Below are 19,318 nucleotides of genomic sequence, written 5' to 3'. Positions count from 1 at the left end.
GTAACAGTACATACAAACTTAGGGCTTCAACTGCCTGCTGGAGCCTTGTTCTGTGAGACAGTCCACGACATACAAAAACTGCCAAGACACCAACCATAACTTTTTTGAGTTATGTCACTTTATTGAGGGAGCGAAAAGAATCACATTCTCTAGTAGTCTTGGAACAGTGCAAATGGTGAACAGAAGACAAAAATAGATGTAATTGGTTCCGAAAAGCATGAACATCTGTAGAGAATGTGTTGCATTATTCCTAAGGACTCTTGCTTTTGAAAAAAAGTACATGTTCTGTATATACAAGTGTCAGTGCAATAGCCAATAAAGCAATCGATCAGAAATATAAAAATATCCTAGATACAAACTTAAAATAGATGCTTGAAAGCTGACAGTACCAGTATTCTGATATTTCTGTATCTCAGAGTACGACCACCGGGATGAGTTATTCTGATGAGGTAAAAGACAGTAAATGCTCTGTGAGAACACAGAGCCATTAGTTCTTTTCCATAAGACAAAAAGATAGAGCACCCAATGAAATAGCAAGTCTTTGCTGCAAGTGCCCACAGGAGGTGAAGTTACAGTCTGTGAGCATGACTGCATTCCTGCACCATTCATGTTTTGCCATCTTTGTCAACAGTCACACCAGCAAAACTTGCAAATTCTCCCATGCCCCCCCCAAGTTCAGCATAAACTGCACATACTGTGCAGACACACCAAACTGACAGCTGCTTCAAACACAGACAAGATCTACAAATGTCCAAAAACCACTTAGTCATTCTTTCCTTTATTGGTTGCAAATCTTTTTTTTGGCAGCAAGGACAGAAAGAGATTGCAAAGCTTGACAGCTGAACAGCTCTCTGTGTAAGAGTTAGGGAGGGACCAGGGTGTGTTGTATTTGTTTTGCCCCAGGTGTTCCAGGGATGCCGCTGAACTTAAATCTCAGCTGGCTGAGCTATAAAAATCACATTCCTCCTGTTTGCTCTGCATTTTGGATAGAAGGATGTGCTAATCTGGGACTCTTGTTCCAAAAAAAGAGGAAGGGCTACTTGGTCAGACTTTAAGCTGCGTGCTGTCTGCCTGCATCATGATTCATCTCTTTTCCCTCTGCCACCTCTTTCGCTATGACCCTCCAAGCTCCACTGCTAATTTCTGCCTCCCAGTTCTCTGCTTTTCAAAGAAAAAGGCAGAGCAACAGGTAGAAAGTGTGCTCTGTGTCTCTGTGACAGAAAGAACTGAGAGCAGAGCTGGGAGAGGCAGAAATGTACAGTGAACACAATCTCCTTCTCAAGGTGGTAATGATAAGGAGTTAATTTCAAACCATGTGTCAATCTCAGGCACTCCTCTTTGGAAAAGCACACTGAATTATATATTCTCTGGTACCTTAAGATTAACTTGAATAGGTTATGATTTGTGTGATAAAAAGAGCACAATGAGAGCTGGCAGTCGCCTTCTTAAGAAACTTTCCTTCCTACTTATGGCACACACATGCACCAAAGCACACAGTGGTTGCCTGAATCTTTAAAAGGTTTCTTAGCTTTACATCTTAGATTCAAAAGCTTGCCCTTTAAATCATTTCATTTTTCATCATTCTTTTCTAAACCTCTCGTCTCAGGCAAATTCAGACAGCTGCGTAAGAAGGAGAAGTGAAGCCAGCAACATCTGTAGGATGATGACACTTGACAAATGGCCTTGGGTTTTCTCTCGGTTTCTGGAAGATGCTTTGCAGATGTCAAAGCCTCAAGGAATCATCATACATCTCTCCTTAACCCCACTGAATGTGGCATTCGACGTTTCCAAATACTCAATTACTACTTGCCACACCACAGCATGGCAGGCTATTCCGTCTCAAATAAACAGGCAGGAAATGGAGGCGCACAGAATGACTAAGTGATTATTCCAACATCACGATACAAGCCCGGAGAGTCAGGAGCTGAACCTGTATTTCTTGCATCTCGATCTCACGTTGTCTTTTTGTTGTGTGTTGCAGCCTTATTCTTTCCTGGAGAGGAAGACTGGAATCTTAAGAGTCTGTCATGCTACTCTGGTTGACAGGTGGTGTCGCCAATGAGATAAGATTGTTGCACTCCCCACATCAAAAGGTGGAATATGCTGTACGACATCTGCTTGCTGGAAGAAACACTAACCATACCAGTCCTTAAGAACATCAACATTTATTTATTATGATATAAAAGAAATGGGATATGAACATTCTTATCTGAACAATAAGTGGCTTCTTTACTTACATCGCATGTGCTCATTGTATAATATATATACAATGAACATAATTACATTTGTACACAAACTAAGTACTGGATTGAGAACCTGCTTATTGCTGTACACACTCTAACCCAACAAAGGAAAAGCCCAGTACCTCAAAATACCTACACTCCATTTTATTTAAGTAAAAGTAAGCACTGACAAAGTATATGTTGACAGAAGTGTGGCAGTAACTGCTGACATTGCAACCTGACCAAGAAATAATTACAGCAGAAACAGGACATCTTTTACTAAGCAATAATAAAAATGGCACATTTTAAATATATCTATATGTATATATATATATATAAAAATTTTTACAAATAAAATGTCAAAACAATAAATTGTAGTGTTTAAAAAGTGTAAAACAGGGTTTTAGTGGTGATATGTAAAATTAACTGAGTTATGCGTCTAAAAGAAGCCAAAAAGTAAACTTATGTGATCCATACTTAAAAGAACATTAAATTCTGGAAAATAAAGTCCTGACTATAGACTGCACACTGAGAAGAGCCTTTATTTTATGTGCACAGAAATCATAGCAGCAAGCTGGTATCAGGAGAACGATCTGAAGGTTGTTGAGTGTACATATGGGCCATTTAAAGCTCTCTTGGAATAAACATTTTCCAGGAAGTGATAAAATGATGCTCTGTGGCCAAAAGCATCAGAACTATGAATTTCATAGATTTAAAATATACTGTACAATATCTTCTCACATTTCCGTAGGTCAGGTCCATACATCTCAGGCATGAATTGTTTCAACAGAAGCCATTAGAGCTGGAAGACAGACACAGGTTAGGTTACCATATTTTAGCAACAACAGAATATTGTATAACACAACTCCTGGGACTAAACGTGGCACAGAATGTCTGACCTCATCCTAGCAGCAGTTATCACTGATGTAGAACATAATAGAGTATCTCAGAAATAAGTGGTTTCCAAAATCAGCTTTTCAGAAAGTTCACTGTCAGCAAGAAGCAAAAGTAAACTTTTTTCAACTTTGCACAACTAGGAAAATGTCTTTGTCCTGAGGTTTTTATCTTGTTGACATGGCCAGCTCCAAACATTTTCCATATAGAACCAGGGACAGTGGCAAAGGCCCTCCCTGCTTTGACAAATGCCAGGTGCTGTTTGCAGCAGGACACAGCGCTGTCCCTGCATGAGGCCGTGCTGCAGCATCACTATGAGCGTGCTGAAGTTCCTGTGCTCAGTCCCGAGCTTGCTGCCTTTTGGTTATTGCTGAAAGGATTTCTATAAATAGCTGCTAGCAGTTCGTTGTTAAAAGTGTTTCCGAGCTTCAGATCCTGATGCTGCTAAAATTTCATTATCCCTCCACTACTCTGCTTGAATGCAATGCTTATAATGTAACAGTGTCAGAGCTACACATCCAGAATGTGCCTCTGCAAAAAAGGGCCGTAACAAAGAAAGTAGCTTTGTGCTAATGGGTTTTCCTTAGTCCCAGAATATCCTATGCCACCAATTTCCTATGCCAAATTCTCCTGGCCCTGTGCCCAGAGTATAGTTTTACTAATTGACCAAGCAAGCCAAATATAGGTATTACCTCACGATACTCTGAGATCTACCATACATTTTCCAGATGCCACATAAGAACAGGACTGATGCTGCAGCCCTCTAGTATCCAGGATTTCTTGCATTTGAGAGACACCCAGCTCCTGCATGTATCTTTTACCATTCCAAAACACCAGAGTGGCAGCACAGAGAGGAAGGGGCAGAAACTACTGCAGGCAGGCAGACCACTCTCCTTACATCTATGTACACAAGGCCCAGCTCAAGGCATGAATTGGCTCTGGAACACTTGACTAGCAGAGGTAACAAGTGCACCAAAGAAAGGCAGAGTGTATATGCACACAGTTGAATAGTTTTTTCAACTCAATTCAAACATTAAACAGCCCAAAGGGGTATAATTTATTTTACTTTGTTATGGTGGTGCATATATGAGCAGAGCAATAGCTTTACAACCAGCAGCCCAGATGCCCTGTTTTACCATAAGCATAACAATACAATTCTAAGTGTTGCAGCATCATTCTTAAGATGCAAGTGTTGTAGCTGCATACTTACTACCTGTGAGGTTACAACACACTGTGGGGTGTCAGGGGTTAGTTGTTCCATTACAAAGCAGGTCACTATGTGAGCACTTCACTTTGGCTACTCTCATGTTCAGCATTAATAATTAAAATGACTTTGCTGAACTGATCGCTGGGGCTGATGACAAGGGGTAAAAGTAACTTAATGCAACTGATAAAAAAAAAAAAAGCAAAACAAAAAAAACTCTGGTGAAACTGCAGGTTGCCTCCCCTGTCAAGGCATCTGTGGTGTGGCTACAGAAGGAATTCAGCAGTGTGGTTTCAATCACATCACTGCCCTGAAAGTTTGCCCTATTTCAAAACACGTAAATGTTCAAACATCATGAATGCATCAGCATGTATACAGTGAAATTAAAATCTTTAACACAGGTTTCCAGAAAAAAAAATTAATAGTGCCACTTATTTTTAAATGATTTCATAACAACACTTTTAAGTGAAAGTACAAGAGTCCAAACTAAATTTCATAACGATGGGCTGCATACAGGAGAAAGTGAGCAACACTGGTGTTGGTACTGAATACAATCTTTTTATGCCGATTCCTGCACTTAATTCACGCAGGATAAAGTGTTTATGTTGATTAATGTCTAATTTTACTAAGATGAAAGCTTGGCGATACAGGGCAATAAATAAGAAAATGCATCTTCAGATCTCTCAATGCTGAAAGACTGAAAAGTCTCAAATATAAGATTTCCTTACATTTAATTTATGGCATTAACTATGGCTTTCGACATGATCATTGAAGCCAAGCTCATTCCTTTAGCAGAAAGCCTACTTAAATAGATACTTCCTGACAACAAAGAGATGTTGATCATTTTAAATGCTGGCAAAGTGCAGCAGCACTCAGGTAGGTATCATACTGGTTTCCTTAAACACCTGTACAAACAATTATGCTTTCTTGTATGTCCAACTCCATTTATTGAGTCAGTAACACTGCAGGTAAGAACACGTAAATCTAGCCAAACTCATGCTTTCTAACTTCCTTGAAATGAGCTAAGACAGGGAAGAATACTGAGTAGGATTATCCCTATAGAAATAAAACCCACAACGGAATTGTTACATTTCATTCACCCTCATTTTTTTTCTTTTCTGTTTGTCATGCCTCACTCATCCATATCTTAAGCCATAAACTCTTTGGAGTATTAGACCATTCCCTTCAGTGCATCACTAAGAAATCTCACTTCAGCTGCCCACATGGAAGCAGCAAGATTCATTTGCACCTGAGCACTAATGCTGGTAGCTTAAATGTCTATCTGCTCTGTAACAGCCTAGGTTCTCATGTAATTCAAAGGGCTGTTATGCTGCCACCTGTGGCAAAACAAGCCAATTAGTCCTTTGTATTTGAGTATGGAACACATGACTTGCAAACAAGTCAATATGTGTACTTGTTTCGTGTTCCAGTTAGTTTACACTCAACGTAGTAGATATCTTTGTCTTGCCAAGTACTGTCCACAGATGTTTCTCAAAGATACCTGCAGTACATACACTCAGAATGGTATTAGAAAAATGACAGGAGGGGTGGGAAAAAAGACGTACTTCTCTGTAACTATACACACATGAAATGTGATCCTTCTGTGAGCTGTGGTTGTGTAGATGAAGCTGGTGACAATGACGATTCTGGTGAAGAAGGCAAACTTTTCACTGCGAGTCATACAGTAAGATAAACAAGAAAACAAGTTACACAAGGCAAAAGCTAGCTGGCTTACATAGTAAACATAAGCTTGAAAATCACCATTTCAAGCCACAATCAATATAAGCAGAACCAAATGAAAGTTACACAAGTTAAGACTTAAAATCTGATCAGCACAGTGAGCACAACTTCAGGGGACAGCGTAGCTGTTGTCAGCAAGGGCCGTTTCTTTCAAGAAACAAAACATCTCAGAAAAGACTCAAGCCTATACACAACTAGTAGATCATCTCAGGAACAAAGAACAGACACACGAATACTAACATGTTATGTCAGAGGAAAAAGTACGTACAATTTAACTAGCTGGGATACTTTCAGAACCATCTTTATATCCCAGCTCAGGTTAACTATTTGTTATTCTGCTTGGTGCTACAGTTTTTACATTTACAAGTTCCAGTTTTGATTACCAAGTCACAGGAAAAAACTGCTGACTGCATTGCAAAGGTTCAGGTCACCTTTTATATCCATAGATCGAAGTATCTGGCTTACATAACCACTCCCATTACTGAATATCCTAATTATATACTAAATTCTATAATCAACTTCCTCTTCACCCATCTGCACCCCTCTTCTTTTCCTCTTTGCACAAAGTTTTGCTTTTTTCCACCTTTTTGTTCTTGCAAAGTACACCGCAGGTCTTTGTACCAATCAGCTAATGTCTTCAGCTGTTCCTGCATCTGAAATCACGACCAAATTGTGGTTCACAGTTTAAAACTCGAGGCTGTCCATCAGCCAGGAGATCAAATAGTTCATACATACCTGGGATTGAGATACTGTCCTATAAGATAAAGAGGGAAGGATTTGCTCCAACCAATAACTACAAGATGACTTAATTTTTGGCTAAAGTCAAATAATTCCCTGAAATAAATGCTACCACAAAATCTACATTAAAACCTCAGAAAAAATGGAATTACTGTAGCTACCCAGCAGGAAACTACTTTTCTCTATGCTGTAAAAACCTATACTTAATATTCAGACCAGCTCAGCGCTTCTCAAATCACAAGGGTTTTTGAGCATCAAAAGACATCATCACAATGAAATGAAGTTTTTATATGTCCCGTGTAACTTTTGTTTTAGTCAAACTCTTTTCCATACCTGCTGTTGCCTGATTTCCTTTTGAAGACTGTGCTGCTAATTCAAATGAAGCAATAATTCCTTTTTGCTCTTGAACACTAGCTGCTTCACTTTCTTCTGAACCGGTTTTGGGTTTGTGGTTTGAAACTGTGGTCACACTCTGCAAGCTGACGGAAAAAAAACCACGGCTTTTAGAACTCACTAACTTAATTTCAAGTGCTAGCCACTAAGTATAGGAGTCACAATTTAATTTTCTTTTGTTAATAGACAAAGTTGCAACTGGTGAGTTTGTGTAATAGAAGTTAAATACGTGTTTTCAAACCCTTCTACCACGTAAAGTTAGACCTAAAAAAAAACATATGCTAGAAACTGAGCTCTTTTCCTTAGCATACTCATACAGGTTCCTGCTGTGTGATACCTATTTTGATGAAGTATGCTGTGAGAAAGTTATGGTCTAATATAAGAACTCAGGATCGACTGTGAAACTGTAGAATCTGCACAACTTACAATAAAGTTAGGAATCATTAAAGAGAAATATCTGATATACAGTCTTTGTCTAATTCTGCAATACTCCCAAACTGTCAAATAAAGGTCAAAAGGTATAAAGTAAACTGTTGAATCTGTCTGTAAATGCAATGCTTTCATAAACACCAGTGTTAAAGAGCTTGCAATAGAAGCCCTGGCTGAAGGTTTCATATTAAACTGATACAGAACTTGGACTGACACTACTAAGCACATTTTGTAACACAAAGCCAGAATCATGAACATATCTGTAACTTGGGCAGTACCTGGGAATAAACATCACCCCTCGTACCAACTCATTACCTCTTACAGAACTCCTGCAAGTTTCTCACTGGATTTCTCTGTATGGAAACCACTTCAAAACATACAAGTATACCTCAGAAGTATTATGACAGTATTTCATTAGTTGCTTGGTACGTTCAACTAATAAATACAACATGCAAGTTTAAAATAGTCTTTGAACATCTTGTTTTATTTTTACCTTATATCACCATCATGTGTTTCTTCCACTTTATTATTCTTTTCCTTTTCTGCTTTCTCTTCATTATTCACTTCTTTTGAGTCAGATACAACATGTGTATCTGATAAAAAATCATCAGTTTTTGTCAGCTATAAAAAAATTGAAATCATGAAACAAAAAAGCAGTAACACCCACTAAGTGGTAGATAAGAAATAAAGTATCAGGAAACAGTTTTATTAACAGACAAATTTTGCCATCATGTATACTTAGTAACTTAGAATTACATAACTTAAGAAATTTTTATCAATGCCATTCAGGTTAATAGAGTTATCCTGAAACTCAGACCAGAGCCAATGGGTAGGGCTCGTCTTAATTACTTCCAGAACTCTTTGGACTGCAGCCTGCCTAGGTTTTGTATGGTATCCCTCTCTGCACAATGCCAAAGATTCCAGCAACTGCAGTACTTGAACAACGAGCTTGAATACTGCTCTTAAAGGTTTGGTTAGCAAGGACCAATATTAGCATATTATGAAATACTCCTTTAAGGGGTTTGCATACTTAACACAAAGCAACTCTCAACAGAAAGTGTTCTAGAAGAATAACAAATGGTAGCTATTTGATTTTATAACATTCTAAAAACCAAACAAACAAAACAAACAAACCAAATATAAAATAGGAAAGAGAAAGGAAAAAGGAGTGGGAAAATAAAAGCAACAAGAGATTAATGAAAGAATACATAGTGAAAAAGATAAAAAAAAGTACACACAAGATTTTAAAAATATGACACTCCAAGGAGGATATGATTACGTGGAAACAATTCTAGTAGTCTGTTCTCCACAGTCAGTCTGCTTTTGCTGAGTCCTTAGGGCACTTTGCTACCAGAAATACAGAGGTAACTCACTGCTAATGGAGCCTGAGATGATATCAAGACAGAAATCAATCTGATGGCCAAACAGCACAGACTACAGTTGTGCCTACTTCCATGTATGAGTTGCTGCATCAGCCTTATGCTCTGTCCTGCACAGTGTTTGATGCACTACAGCCAACCATGGAAAAAAGTCAGGTGTATAAAATGACCATCAAAAACCACACAGATCAATGATTATTAAAGATGCATCAGCACTGGGTTTGTTTCCAAACCCAAAGAAATAAAGATCATATATGTTTTTAATTTTCTGGTCAATCAAGACAATAAAAGAAAATTAATGTGAAATGAAGTAAAGTTAAGAGGAAATTAGAACAAAATTTAAGAAGACTGTATATACATATAAGCAAATTCAATCTCTAGGCAATCGACTGATCTGATACCATTTTGCACTACTACTACATTTTTAAAATACAAAAATAAATGGTAATCTTCCAAGAAAAAGGAATTTTGCTTGGCTTCCCATACCCTGCTGTCTGTGGTTAAAAATACTTTTCTACTGCAAGATAGGCTGATGAGCAGCACAGTTAAGGAGAGTTCAGTACCTCTTTTGTAAAACCTGAATTATGTTCTCGTTCTCCATCATGTTTTACTTGCACTATTTCTTCTTCAGGACTTTCATTTTTTTGTTTCAAATTATTATCTTTAGTGGTGCTCTCTAATTCCTTTATGTGACTAGATACACTTTCATCCTTTTTGCGATTCTGCAGAACAAAATTGATATAGAGACATTTGTTCTAAAAACAGTTATTACAGTGTCAGGTCCAAGTCTCGTGTTGTGCTAAGAAAGCTGTGTGAAAAACTAAAGCATCTTAACTCAAAACACTTTTTTCCATGACATTCCATTGCCAAGCACATCACAGTGCAATAAGGATAATGTTGGCTTTTTTCTTTTTCTTTTTTTTTTAAGAAAAAACTTGGAATTTTCTCATTATTATGCCTTTCAAAACAGTTGAACCTAGCTGCTTTTTTTACTTTTCAAGATTAATCTCCTTTTCCACCTGCAAAAATCTCTAGCATTTCTATCCTCTGAAATTCCATTCATATAAAAATCTGCTGCCAGTGCAAAATCAGCTGCACACCTATGTGCACTCTGCCAAGTATCTCAGGTATCTTCCAAGCCTTTGCTGGTAACTGATTTAACAGAGGTCAACATAATATCTGATAATGGCAGAGTATAAGCAAAAGACACTAAGAACTCCGTATCAGTTATTCCTTAAAAAAGTCTACTGTACGAGAATATGTTTGATATAAACATTTTGAGGAAGGGTGGTAGAAGTGACTTAAGATTCTGAACTCTGAACATTATGTTGGCATAAGAGTGAATCCAACAGAACTGAAGTTCTTATGTGTTGCAACACACTAAGTACTAGGGTGGAGAAAAATAGGATCCAGGAAAGTAGTACATCTTCTGGCTGAATTCCTGTCTGATTTAGCACATGCATGTCGAAAAGGGGAAATTCTATTAAAGTCAGTCTACAAATCAATCTCTCTGCTTTCTTATACAAAGTATGCACCCATATCTTACACTTGCCCCAAACAATAACACTTGTTAGACAACTTCCTTTACTATTTTGGTAATCACTTAAAAATTACATAGTGGGCTGTTCATAAAATCCTTTCATCTTTCCTTTCTTCACACGCAAAAAAAAGGAAAAAAAAAGGAAAAAAAAAAACAACTGAAAAGATTTCCAGCAGTTAAATGTCACTGTGTCACTTTTCTGTATGAAATCAACAGGCATGGAAAAATTTCTTTTCTCACCCATGTAGCTCAGAGGACTGGAGAACATGCTGACATGACCAGCATCCTTCAGAACTCTGTGCAGCAGCAGTCACTGCTGCTGCTGAGGGTCTGACTGCTTCCCCATCCTGTTTCCCTACGTGCTGGCAAGCCAGGTATGACACACACGACTACAGTTTCCTCACTCTGAGTTATGAATTAACTTAAGGAATTGGTGAGAATCATAGAATCATAGGATGGCCTGGGTTGAAAAGGGCCACAATGATTATCTAGTTTCAACCCCCTGCTATGTGCAGGGTCAGCAACCACCAGACCAGGCTGCCCAGAGCCACATTCAGCCTGACCTTGAATGCCTCCTGGGCAACCTGTTCCACTGTGTCACCATCCTGTGTGAAAAACTTCCTCGTAATATCTAACCTAAACCTCCCATCTCAGTTTAAAACCATTTCCTCTTGTCCTATCACTCTTTCACTATCCCACCTTCTAAACAATTGTGATGCTCAAATGTGTAAATTCTACTACAAGAAACATCTGCAGAGCTTTGCTTTGAACTTCTTGGGAAATGCCAAGTTAATCACAAAAAAGTTTGGAGGAGCCACTACATTCAACTACATCACTCATGATGTGGTCCCAAATAGATTATCTAATGCAAAAGGAAAACATGAATTCAGTGCCTTCTGGCGATCCAGTGCTGTTGAAGGAACTTCCCTATAGCTCTGAAGACAATTTAGTGTGCTCAGAGGGAAAAAAAAAAAAAAAGCTAACATATATGTGAAAATAGGCACCTTCTAAACAGTGTGATGCATTTAATCTGGTCTTGGATAAGCAGATACAAAACATGAAAGGAGATATGTGCATGTTACTGTAAAAAAAAAAGTCAGCATGATCTGAAGAAAAAAAAAAAGTATAGCAGAAGATGGAAAACATAACTTCTATTGAAAAAAGAGAACTAATTTCCTGACTCAGCAGTCAAAAAGTAGTAGACTTACAACTGTTACGTGGAATTTGTTTGTTCAGAGATTTATTGTAGTTCAGAATTTATTTATTTATTTAAGACATATTTCCTGGTCAGCGTCAAGCAATTGCACCCTCATCTTCTCTCCCCACTCTTGCATGTTCAGAACACACTCTGCTTTGCCTTAATTGCTTAAGAATGCATGAAAATGGAAGTGATTTATTTTTCTGTATTTATGGACTCAGCACAACTAGAGAGCATCAGTTAACACAATCATCATAAATATACATTCCTATCTAGAAATGTTTTGTAACTCATGTTATAGATGTTTGAATATGTTGCATGACAGAAAATCTTCATAATTTATACATCAAATGAATCGTGGTTCTCCCCGATACTGCTTTTAGTCACAAAGTGTGCATTCATGCTGTTTGCTACATCTGACAACAAGCATTAACTGTTAACAAACATCACAATGGATAATCAAAGATCATATGTAGAATTAAATTACTTATTTCCCTAAATAAGTGACTTCTACTGTCACTAGGTATAAACATGAAGGTTGTCATTGCCCTTTCTCGTGTCTGGCAGAGAATTGCAACAGCTTCTCTATATGAACAATCTCAGTTATTAGACACCTATACTGTCACATGACTTTTCAAGATTATTACTTTTGTTATTATTTTTTAAATTGTTTTTAAGAACTTGGACCAACCTGTGCCGATTTGAATGGATTATCTCTGACAAAAGATAGATTCTGTGATGCTGACTGGTCTGAAACACCAATAATATTTAGTCCTTTCCTCTTCTCTCTCAGGCAAGCTTGTTGGTGTCTTTTTATTCTTTCCATCTGTTCCTCCACAGTCATTCGAGGCCGTGTGCTTTCTGCAAGACACAACTGCTCCACTGCACTTCTTGGTCTTTCCTTAAAAGGAAGAAAATACACATTCTTTAAAAGCAGCAAGATTCTTAGCTATCTAGCTTATCAGAAAGACCACCTAATGACTATTAAAAAGCAGAGGAATTGTGGGCAAGAAAAGATCTCTCGTATATACAAACAAGACACAAGATTAACAAATAAACACCAAAATTAAAAATACATTTTTTTTTTTAAACAGTGGTATTGTTATCATCAATGCTTAATATCAAGACAATGGGTACAAACTTTTTCAGACCTTTTGTGTGAAGTTGAAATAATTTACCAGATATTATACCAGAGAGCTGACTCCCCTGAGACGAAAACTTAGGAGAAATTTAACGACCGAGGACATTTATACCAATTGATCTAATATTCACTTCTGCCTTTTTATTCCATTCCCAGCTGGGGATCACCTAATGGCAAGCCCATGCTGAAACAAACTGAATTTAGCATCACTTAAAAATGCATAGTTCTAAGCATTATATCATTCCTGAAAAAACAATGGCTTTACCCACTCTAATCCTGAAATTCACCAATTTTCAGATTTTTCTGTCATAAAAAATACAGAACTATTTACTTTGGGCAAATGGTTGCCTTCAGCAGATTCATAGCAACTGGCTTCACTTCTGCAAGTGGTACTTTTTTTCCATTCAGCATCTCTCTGCTCTCCTATTCTTTCCACAGCTTATCCTCACCTATTCATCCTACAACGAAGGCAGAAATTTTCCCCACTTTTGCCTAAGCTACATGTAAACATCTGCCTTCAGCCCAGAGACTGCAGGACTCCAACCTGACATTCCAGGTTTACTACCCACATACTGATTGACATTTTCGCTTTCTGGCTGCTTTAGCTTTTCCCAGATCAATGTAGTATTAAAATAAAATCCCCTACGTATTTTACAGAGGCTGTTAAAATGCTTCAGAATCCAAATATACTCTTGAAAGCTTTTAACGAAAGATGCTTCATGTCTTTTCAACTTAAGCCCAAACTTCAGTTTCCAGCTGCTTAGTAGATTTAACATTACCATGTAGTTCTTAGCCAGCTTTAGTGTAATGAAATCTCTTTGCAGTTTAACATACATGACCCTTACAATTTTGTTATTTTCTCTACAGCTGTCTCAGCTAACTGAATAGATTATATTTCACTTTATATCACAGTGATTTTTATGTAAAGGAAATTAAAAAGATAGCTGCAACTTTTCAAGTAACTGCAGAAATTAAGCTTAGAAATTAACACCTCATTATCCATCAATGCTTGAAAGCTACTTTAAATTACCGTTCTTAGATCTATCTTCTTATTCTTCCTTAAAGTGACATAGGATGCTATTGTTGAGGATTCTGGGGTTGGTGATTTGGTTCTGGGTGGTACAACTCCCACTGGGAAATGTGAGCCTGTGAAACAGTAAAGCAACATACTAAGTCCTATGCAAAGCATAATCAAACAGCACTTTGTTTTCTACTACATGCATGTTGTCAGCCTTGGAAACTACTCAAACTCTGCGTATCCATTAAGGTATGCAGGCAGATGACCAGCAGGTTAGGCAGAGAAGAGCATGGCTAAATACTGCGTATGGCATGAGAAATTGCTGGACATAAAAATAACAGTGAGAAATGGACAAAAGTTAGACAGTGCTGTGTGCAATGGCTAGACTTTACATATGGTTAAGGGGGAACTGTGTGAAAGATAGTTAGGCTTTCATAGATTCATAGGCTTCACAGATAACAGGAAGGCAGAATCTGGGACTTTCTGTGGAAGAGAGCTTGCAAGGCCAGCAGGTGACCATACCAGTACAGCTATTTAAAGCCAACATTACCTAGGTGATAGTACTGGAAATAATTTTTAAAAGGTTGGACTGATGCAGGAAAAGTAATTACAAGTGGATTGCTTATTTGGGTAGAAACAAAGGTTGAGAAAAAGAAGGGGCAAGGCAGATAGGAAAAAACAAGCATGGCATAAAACAGAGGGGGAATAAAAAGGCTCAGCTTTGTGTAAGCAAATTGTTTTCCAGTATGCTTGTCTCATCAAGTCCTGAGCCTGACAGTTGCAGCCTGTCCATTCTTCTTACTAAACTTTATTCACACATATTTTTCATGTAGGTTTTCCTTTCCATGTAGTAGCATGTGAGAGAGGGGGAGACAGATCATAGGGCTGGGGCCAGAGAGATGGCAGAGCCTGCACGTGCACAGGCTGGCTACCACATGGGCCATAGGTATGGATCTGCTACCCAGGAGGACTCTTCTGTCTATGCTAGATGCTAAATGAACTTCAGGCAGCAAGCAGAGCATGAGGTTTGGGAGCCAAGTGTCCAAGAGATTTTTAATCTCGAGATCTCACTACTGGAGAGGTTGGAGAAACTCAAGAGCTGGCTGCTGGAAATACCATAGGTGCAGGCAGCCTTTGGAGTGGCCCACTCATGTGTAGGTATGAGACCAGCCAACAAACTTTCAGCCTGGTCAGCTGGCAAGTGAGAAGAGGATCACGGTTATCTGTGTTGTTCCACTTTTATTTGAGTGCTGTTTTAACTTATGCAGTGCTTGCAATGTCACTGGTCTCAAAACTGTTTTACAGTTGTGGTTAGCTGGGTCTGTTCAGAGCATGTGTGCCTGTGCACAGTGCCTGTATGCTCAGCCTTGCAGCTCATGGACAGAGAAGAGTAGCAGCCAGGGTCTGTCTGGCTGGGAGCTGAGGATATTCTGTGTCCTGCTGCCCACCATGCATTCTGCCCTTCATAACGATAACTCACCACTGGAGTTTTTCTGCTTAGAGAACTTCTGCCAAAATGTAATTAAGGTAGTAGAAAACTGAACGTAAAAGTCACAAAAATATACATATATAACTAAGTAATATGTTTCATCTTTCCTTCTTCATACATGCAGGAAATCAAAGTATTAAAAATACTGGGTTTTTTTGCAGTTTTTGCCTATAAAAATGGACTTATATTCTCTGATGGTCAAATTACCTCCCCTTGTTTTTCCTGAAGTCACACTGACTTCAGAGGACATACTGACTCAGTCGAAGGGTCAACTATTTCTCCAAATTGTCTGATAGGCTGACAAAATAGTCTGGAGTTATTTGAATGCCAAATACATCATTCAGAACAAAAACTACAAAACAACAGTTTGGGTCTCCTTTACACATGAAAAGGATAAAACACAGCTTAAGTCCATTTTCCTTTAGTGTCACTTTTATGTGCCACTCAGGTCATAAATATTCCTCTGCTTGCAGAGAGCTGTATGGGTTGCTTTACATAGTCCTGTTAAAACGTTTGTCTGCTGTCACTTGAAACGGGAGGGGAAGGGCTGACAGAAAAAAACATCAGAAATGTTCAGTACAGTAACACACACAGTGAGTGAGAAAAACATTAAAAAGTTTCCTCTGAAATCTACTTATTTTTCAGAAGCATTCTGAAAAATGTCATTTAAGGATGACTTCTTAAAACAGATTGGAGGTTTCAGACATGAGCTGCCTTTGAGTTTGTTCCCCTTAGAGCTTATAAACTCTTATGACAGAATGGCATAAAAATGTTTGTTGGAACAGCATATGGTTATAATGTCATATGCACTACAAAGAACAAACAAACAACAACCAAAACCAGGAAGGGTTGTATTTTTCCTGCTGCATGGGATTGTTGTTACAAGCACACAAAACAAGAAAATAGCTGTCAGGAAATCCAAAAGGAATGGACCAAATGATAAAGCACAGCTATGATAAACTCACTTCACTCTATTTTGAATGAAGACAAATAGCCCTCCCTGCACTCGCTACCCTGAACTCCAAATACTATTTTATAGTAGAAGAATTTCTATTATTGCTGTTCTTTACTGAAGGTTGCTTTTTGGAAGTGGACATAATAAAGTTAACTTCCATCTTTATAGAAAATAGAAAGTAGACTAGGGCGCTCAAGAAGTATCAGCTAGCTTTATATAGTTAGTATAGGCTTCTTATGTTGTCTTAATTAGTCTTCCTCGTGTCATAAATGCCTGTAAGTAGTCTGAAACACCATGGGCCAAAAAACGTAAATCTATAACAAAAAAGGCAACTTTAGGTGGTTGGTGATTAGCAAATCTCAGGCTAAACTGAATATTTTTACCACTAAGTCAGAAGTAATTTAATACCTAAAGTGACTGTTACACCTCAGCAAATATCATATTCAATCTGAATTAAGCAACTGCCTGTAAGTAAGTGCAAGCTTAATTATATCATCCATCATGGGGTCACTCACATTGTTGGGCACCCAAACTTTATGCTGTCTTTTGTTTTAAATGCCTATATGGCTGTTCTGGTGAAAGTAATATCCTTACATGATGATAGCTCTTGGGTCAATTCTAGTATTACACCAGACCTCTACATACTTGTTTAGTCAAACTAATACAAGCTATTATCTTGCTGGCACTGTAAACATCAATCGTTAGAGAAAAAAGTTCAGTTATTCTGAAAGCTCTTAAAGGGGTTTTTTGGTAGTGCTCAGACTGCTTTTCCTGGAGTCACCTTTAACAAACTATTCTGTGTGTTTTAACAAACAGAATTGAGGAGCACTTCCTGGTAAAAGACTCTAGCAAGCAATTAGTAGCTTTTATGGAAGCTGGATGAAGAGAAGAATCTAAAGCATTTAGCAATTGCAAAGACCTTTATTGTCTGTACACTCCAAGGTCATGATCATTATTCCTATTATATCAGAGGACAGAAGGCAATTCAACAATTACAAGATTAAAAAAAGAAAAAGACATTGTTTCTCTGTCTTATGAGAGTCTGAAAATTCTGTGGTGCTGCCTTTTTGGACGTTCCAGTGACATAACATTGGGAGCTTGATTCAAAAACTGAATAATTGTTCAGGGGCATGAACAGAAAATGGGTAATTGTTCAAGGGAATGGTGTGTGGGGAACGTGAGTGATGTGATTAGACATGGTGTCAATAAGGATTTCAGGGTTGTTGGTGAGTGTAATGTTTGATTTTTCTGTGGTGTAATTGACTGAAATCTTTCTTGTCATATAATTAAATGATTATTTTATTGTGGAAGTTGTTTCATCGTACTAAGAAATGGACAGGCTACAAAAATATGAAGGATGAAATAGCTTCTGTAACAGTTAAAGCTCTGTATTCCTTCTGAAAAAATGCTGAAAGGTCATAAACGGCACTCCTGGGGACAAACCTTTAGCTGCAGATTCTGATTCTAACATTTGTTCTGTTTTTTCTTCACCATTAGATTCATCCACTTCTGCTACTGTAGTTAACTCTGGTTCACTCTTATAAAGCCTATAATCAGGACCCTGAAGAATGACAAGTTATGAGGTAAATAAACTGGCATTTCTGTATAAGCATTTATGTCTTAAGACTCAAAACAGCTATTTTCTGATGAGACTGCTCACTTCAGGGCAACAGCTCACTGTTCAATTGCTCTGGCAGCAGTATTCCTTCATAATTAGTTTGAGAAATGTTTGCAGATTTTCAGAAATCGCAGAAAAATTGCCATAGGCTTCAGCAAGAACTGCTTCTGAGCTTGAAGTTTTATAAATACTTGTGAGGAGAAGAGTTTGGTTTCTGAAATTGACTTAGATCCGAAACGCACCCATTTAAGTCTTAAGACATTTTATATATACACAGAATATATGACAGGAAAATGTGAAAAGCAAATGATGGAGCTGTAAACAAAAACAAAAGCCAAAAGTAAAAACAAATATAAAAGTAGCCAGATGGCAAAATAAAAATTGTGACTGTGCAAAGGAAGGGGGAATGCTTCAAGAACGATGTGGCAGTTTAAGCCACTTACACAGTGAGATCCATTTCTCTGATATCCTTGAACTTGGTGAATCTTCTTTTCTTCTGGCAGATGTACTGGGCCCCTGCTATAACAGAGCAAGGAGCTGCTATCACTGGGCAGAGGGGGGATTATGGGAGGATGCTCTGTAAAGTCATAGGACCGAGGGAGTGGAGGACGAGGTGGGACTACTTCCTCTTCCTAAAGATTGTAGAATAGTCACCTTATTTAGATGTGCACACCTGTTACAATTATTTATAACTTATAAATAAATAAAAATATATTACCATAGCTACACCAGCTATAGACTTTTGTATGAAAGGGACGATGTCACACTACAAAATAATTAAAAAAAAAAAGGGGGGAAAAAGGAAAAAAAAGAAAGAAAAATGAAAAAAGGCCAAAATATGCATTTTAATTAATTAGCACCATGTACAATGAAATACTTCAACAGCTTTAGTAATCAACTTACGAAAGTTTTCAGTTCTATCATCTGCAACTTTTAATTAGATATCTATGAATTCTCTGAATTGTCCTTTTAAATATTAAACTCTGTATCTTTTTAAAGATTTTGATATACAATACATTTTCAAAAAGTTCTGTAAACCACATGTATATTTCCAAACGCTTTAGACAGTCATGACATGTCCCTTTAAAACTGTAAATGCTAGCCAGATTTTCAGAGCAATTGAACATCTGGGAGCTCCCACAGTTTCAGATGCTCTTGTGGGTGCTCGGCCCTCTGAGAACCAGGCTCAGTAGGTGAATAGCCATACAAAGCAACATATTTCTTCCCATGAAAAGTGTTTTGGGGAAAAATGCAAATCCAAAAATCAGGGTTTATATTTCTAGGATAAGAGCCTGGGGAGAGGAAAAGGTGAGAAATGGAAAAGAGAAACATACTGGTGAGAATATGAAGACAAAGAACA

The 19,318-nt window shown here is 37.8% G+C and overlaps 1 protein-coding gene across 19 annotated transcripts in view; it reads right to left on the bottom strand.

The window, feature by feature from the left end:
• Positions 1-96: 96 nt before the first annotated feature.
• Positions 97-19,318, bottom strand: part of PLEKHA5 (pleckstrin homology domain containing A5) — a 167,460-nt gene continuing 148,238 nt past the window's right edge. For 5 of the 19 annotated variants that reach the window (XM_042889517.1, XM_042889518.1, XM_042889509.1 and 2 more), the window contains 8 exons: positions 17,784-17,901; positions 13,909-14,024; positions 12,429-12,638; positions 9,563-9,721; positions 8,114-8,241; positions 7,132-7,277; positions 5,906-5,990; positions 97-3,024 (listed from right to left, as the gene is read on the bottom strand). In XM_042889517.1, the coding sequence (XP_042745451.1) occupies positions 3,006-3,024; positions 5,906-5,990; positions 7,132-7,277; positions 8,114-8,241; positions 9,563-9,721; positions 12,429-12,638; positions 13,909-14,024; positions 17,784-17,901 (981 nt within the window). In that variant the 3' untranslated portion in view covers positions 97-3,005. Of the gene's footprint in view, positions 3,025-5,885; positions 5,991-7,131; positions 7,278-8,113; positions 8,242-9,562; positions 9,722-12,428; positions 12,639-13,908; positions 14,025-17,783; positions 17,902-18,401; positions 18,591-18,676; positions 18,725-19,318 lie in introns of all 19 variants that reach the window. The other 14 variants (XM_042889515.1, XM_042889505.1, XM_042889506.1 and 11 more) reach the window with 5 other exon arrangements.

This window comes from Lagopus leucura, unplaced genomic scaffold (assembly GCF_019238085.1).
Source record: "Lagopus leucura isolate 7727_CA_CO unplaced genomic scaffold, USGS_WTPT01 Super-Scaffold_100159, whole genome shotgun sequence".
Classification (NCBI taxonomy): Eukaryota; Metazoa; Chordata; class Aves; order Galliformes; family Phasianidae; genus Lagopus; species Lagopus leucura.
This window is presented reverse-complemented; position numbering and strand designations above follow the sequence as displayed.